The 5,171-nt window shown below is 53.4% G+C and overlaps 1 protein-coding gene across 1 annotated transcript in view; it reads right to left on the bottom strand.

Annotated features, from left to right (window-relative positions):
• Window positions 1–3,376, bottom strand: part of IMPDH1 (IMP (inosine 5'-monophosphate) dehydrogenase 1) — a 10,939-nt gene extending 7,563 nt beyond the window's left edge. Inside the window, exons 1-3 of the mRNA XM_010831714.1 lie at window positions 3,129–3,376; window positions 311–412; window positions 92–166 (exon numbers count right to left, since the gene is read on the bottom strand). Of these exons, the coding sequence (XP_010830016.1) occupies window positions 92–166; window positions 311–412; window positions 3,129–3,200 (249 nt within the window). The 5' untranslated portion in view covers window positions 3,201–3,376. The remainder of the gene's footprint in view (window positions 1–91; window positions 167–310; window positions 413–3,128) is intronic.
• Window positions 3,377–5,171: the final 1,795 nt, after the last annotated feature.

Raw genomic sequence — 5,171 nt, 5'->3', positions numbered from 1 at the left:
TTGGCAATGGAGGTTTGGGGAGGGGCGAGGGTCTGTGAGGCAGGGGACCACCAGAGGGCATCTTCTTCCTGGGAATGGGCCTGGTACTTGCCTTGACCTTCCGCACCTCATTGGCCTGGAATTCTGGAGTGCAGTTGTGGTGAATGAAACCAATACCACCCATCAGCTGGGGTAGAAGGGAAGTACAGTTAGAGTCAGCCAGTCGTCCTCACTCTGCCAACCCCACCTCTGATTCCAATTCCTCCTGACGTCTGGCCCACCCTGCTCAGTCCTCCCAGCCCTGGGGTCTCCACCCACGTGCCCAACTCACAGCCATTGCAATGGCCATGTCAGCCTCCGTCACAGTGTCCATGGGGGATGAGATGAGTGGCGTCTTTAGTGTGATCTTCCGAGTCAGGGCTGAAGTCAGATCCTGAGGGTGGAGACGTGGTCTACGTGAAAAGTGTTATTATTCATTCAACAAACACTTACTGAGCTCCTGTGTGTGCCTGGCACCGACCCTGGGGATACAGCAGTGAGCAAAGCGAATGAGGTCTCTGCTACGTCCTCTGGAGCTTACATTCTACTTGGAAAGAAAAATGACACTCACGAAACATATCCAAGATGATTCTGGTTGGGGTGAAGGCTCCAAAGAAAAGCAAGAGGCAGAATGACCACTGGAGGAAGAATGTGGTGGTTGGTAAAACCTTTCTTGAGGGGATGACAAAGGGAAACTAGTCAAGTAGAAGTCCAGGAGTCTTTCCAGGTCAAGGGAACTGTATGTGAAACCCTGCCTCTGATTCCAGTTCTCCCTGAGGTGCATTTAAGAAAGAAAAAGCTAGCAGAGTAGAGGGAAGGGAGAGAGACGGGGAGGGGAGGGGGGCAAGGATGTGTAGCCTTGAAAGCCTTGGGGAGGAGCTTGGATTCGATTTTGCGATGAGAAGCCACTGGAGGACCACAAGAAGAAGAAAGACATGATCTGATTTGTGTTTCAAAGAGTTCGCTCAGGCTCCAATGTGAAGACGGGATTCTGGGTGACAAGGTCTAGGCAGAGAGACCACTAGGGAGGCTGCTGATGGGTCCAGGTGGGAGATTCTGGGGCCTGGTGAGATGGAGGCATGGGAAGGAGTCTATTAGGCAGCCCAGCCGGGGAGAAGGTGACTACCTGTCCATAGCTCAAAGGAGAAGTCAAGACGGCAAGGGTATTCAGGAAGCATCTGCCTGTGAGCAGTAGATAAGGCCGGATTGCAGACGCCTCCGAGATTCAGGCTAACAGCTGTGGATCCTAGCCCCCCAAACCCCCAGACACAGACTTTGCTACATAACTTCCTGGAGACTCAAGGACCCCTACAGTCTATTCCCAGAGTCAGGCCGAGAACCTTGGGCCTGCAGTCTAGAAAACTTCCCTTGTCCTCGCTTGTCCTAGCACAGAAGAGCCACAGCCTCCTGACATAGACCAAAGGAAGGAGACCCTTGATGGCCAGTGGGCTTCTTCCATCCTTCTCTTCCTTGCACTCTGCCCAGGATCTGGGACAAAGTCAAGTGTTAGTTGCTCAGCTGTGTCCAACTCTTTGCGACCCCGTGCAGCCCACCGGGACCCTCTGTCCACAGGGATTTTCTAGGCAAGAGTACTGGAGGGGGTTGCCATTCCCTTCTCCAGGGGATCTTCCTGACTCAGGGATCGGACCTGGGACTTCTGCATTGCAGGCAGATTCTTTACCATTTCAGCCACCAGGGAAGCACCAGCACAAGGCCAGGCTGCTCACTTTCACTTTGTGAAACTGAACAGCCAAACCAAGAAGGCTTCCAGGTTGCTATCACAAAGGGAATATCCAGAATAGTCCTAATGTCCCCTTAACAATCTGTCTGGGTCAGCACTGACTACACAAGCTGGATGTGAGCTTCCCCAACATATAAAAGATCTGGGCACACTCAGGCCCTCTGGCGTTCCATAAGAATCAAACCTGAATAAATATTAATGATAACAGCAACAGAAAAACTTTTTTTTAAATGCATACTAATTCATCATTGGATAACTTTTCCATGAAATGACTAACACCCATTAGCATTTAGCCTCTTGGCTCCTATAATGTTGTTGCGTATTTTTAAAATTTTATTTATTATTTAAAAAAACTTTTTTTTGGCTGTGCTGGGTCTTCCTGGCTACACATGGGCTTTCTCTACTTGTGGTGAGCAGGGGCTACTCTGCGTTGTGGTGTGAGGGCCTCTCATTTCGGTGGCCTTTCTTGTTGCGGAGCACAGCTTTAGGTGCACAGGCTCAGTAGTTGTGGTTCGCCGGTTCAGTAGTTGTGGTGCACAGGCTTAGTTGCTCTGAGGCGTATGGAATCTTCCCAGACCAGTAATCAAACCTGTGTCTCCTGCATTACCATGCAGATTCTCAAACACTGTGCCACCAGGGAAATTTGGGTTGTCATATGTTAATAGTAGGACTTCCCTAGTGGCTCAGACGGTAAAGCATCTGCCTACAATGCCGGAGACCCGGGTTCAATTCCTGGGTCGGGAAGATCCCCTGGAGAAGGAAATGGCAATCTACTCCAGCACTCTTGCCTGGAAAATCCCATGGACGGAGGAGCCTGATAGGCTACAGTCCGTGGGGTCACAAAGAGTCAGACACGACTGAGCGACTTCACTTTCACTTTTCATGTTAATAGTATAAAGGATATTGGTCATTGACTCGGTTTATTCCTAAGCCCCACCGGTTAAGAGAAGCATTGTTTCCTTGTATTAGACCACAATCTAACTTCTTCAGATCTTCTCACCAGTTCATCTAAGTCATGGATCCACAAACAAGTCTGTCCACCTCTTCCAAAGTTTCCATAATTTTACTGGCTTCTAGGGGATCTTTGTTTAGCACTTCAGAAGAAATCCAGTAAGTAATAAAGCAGCCACACCTTCATCCACCCCACACCCTCCCTGGGCCTTTCTGAACTTCACTGCAGGCCCCAGGCCAGACCCACCTTTCAGGATCCCACTGAATCCCCATCACTGCCTCTAACCCATCAGGCATAATCCACTGCCCACAGCACAAATGGCTACATCCACCTTCCCCAGAAAAATCTCTCTCCCACACCCCTGAGCCAGAGATCGGTGTACTATGCCACACACACAGCCCCTCGCCCTTTACTCACCACTTCATCAGCTGTGAAGTCTATGAATCCTGGGAGAATCAGGAAGTCGCTGTGAAGAAAGGAAGTGAGCATTACTGGGTGAGGAGGGGGTTCCTGAAAGGGGCAGGGCCTGCCACTCCAGGGGAAGCAGTGTGTAGCTGGGGAAAGGAGCCGAGTATCTGAACCCTGTGACCTGTTCAGGACTGAACCACCCTCGTGCCCCCTGATAGTTGTCAACCTCAGCCCAGAGAGCTAGAGCCAAACGTGGCACAAACTCTGTAGTCCTGGGGCGCCACCAGGGCAGCTAGCCCCAAACACCCATTGCCTTTAGGGCTCAGAGTTCATCAAGGGACCCAGACGTTCCCATAAGGCTGCACCCAGTGGATACAGGGTCTGCCCTTGAAAACTTCTCAGTCTTGGAGGCGGGGAGATGATAAACACAGAAGGCACCTGAGAACAGTGTAGGAGCGCCACCCAGCATGAACACCACACAGCACAGAGCAAGCTGCTCAGCCCAGTGCTGGGGCTGCTGAGTCACACAGGGCTCAGAATGGCACCAAGGGACCCCAGGGGGCTGAGCACGGGGTACATGCCAATAGAGCAGGCATCCCTAACGCTCTGCCCAGTTGGACTGGAGCAACCAACGGACACGGCCTGGGATGGGAAACAAGAGGAAGGGGCCTTATGGTTAGGACCACAACACAGGAGGCCCAGCCAAAGCCTGGCAGTGGCCAACACTAACCTGGGCCATGGTCCCAGCAATCCCCAGAAGAGGGGTACAGGCCTGCCCAGGTGCCGCAAAGCACAGGGCCACAGCCCAGGAGGCCTGACGGGCCTGCAATCTCAGGGCCTTGACAGACACGCCCAAAAGTAAACGTCTCAGGGTGTTCAGGAACACTCCCAACCAGACTAAGCAAAGCAGCAGGCACCCCAGGGCCAGAAGGAGAAGCTACAGGGTGGAAGGGATGAGTGGGGTCTTTAATTTGCCCCAGGGTGTAGAACGACTCCCTGGGAGTGTTCCTGGGAGACACCACTGAAAAATATATCATATATACTCTATCCCACTTCATCAAAGACCACCAAAGAAATAATCTTAACTGCCCCTGTCCCCTGGGGGCCCTTCTGTACAGTGAAGAGGCCTCTGTGGCTCACTTAGAGGCAGGAAAAGAAATGCTGGAGCCTGGGCCCCTTGGCATTTTCTAGGCATCACACATACCCCTCGCCTGGCCCACATCTCAGCTACGCAGACAAGCAAGAGGAGACACTCCTCAGGAATGATTGGGTATCCTGGTGTCCAGGGAAACAGCCTGCCAGGCAGGAGTGCTTATAGGCAAAGACAGGAGCTAGCAGGGGACAGGGCAAGGATGCTCTTGGCTCAGAGCATCCCTACTCCACCCTAGTCCCAGGTCCTGATGCTCTTTCCTGGCATGGACACAGTCCTGCAGCCAAGAGAAGAGCTAGTGCCAGGCCTGCAGCCAGCAGGACAACTGGCCCAGGGCCCATTGAAAAACACACTAAGCCAGAGGGAAATGGTCTTGTCTTCTTCAAAAATCCTGGGTGGGGAGGGCTTGGGTGGGTGATCGTCAAAGAATACTCCGGCCAAGTGGGGAACACCAGTACTAACTTGTAGGCAGGCAGGGGCACACGTGGAAAGTGGGCTGGACTGGAGGGTGGAAAAAAAGAGCCATCCCAACTGCCCAGCTGGGCATATCCTGGGAGCAACACCCAAGCAGCTGCCTGAGCACCACCACCTCCCCCCCTCACCCCCTGCACCGACTCTTGCCCTCGTGGTGACGCTGGGAGTGAGAGTGTCCTGGACCAAGGTCTGGGAAAAGTCTCCAGAACCACATCTCCTGTTCTCACACGCCCCCAGTGCCCCCTTCATACGGCCAAGATGCCCCGAGGAAAGGGGAAGGGGGCAGGCCGGACCCGGATCTAGCCAGAAACAGGGCATGGCACTGAGGGCCGCGATGTCGCTGTGCCACGTCCGTCCGTCTGCTCTCGGCGCGGGCCGCCTTCCTTCCCTGGCCCGGCCTTGCCCGCACCCGCCCACCCCCAACCCCC

Source organism: Bison bison, unplaced genomic scaffold, assembly GCF_000754665.1.
Source record: "Bison bison bison isolate TAMUID 2011002044 unplaced genomic scaffold, Bison_UMD1.0 scf7180017864530, whole genome shotgun sequence".
Classification (NCBI taxonomy): Eukaryota; Metazoa; Chordata; class Mammalia; order Artiodactyla; family Bovidae; genus Bison; species Bison bison.
Note: the sequence above shows the minus strand (reverse complement) of the source record. Positions and strands in the feature narration are given on the sequence as shown.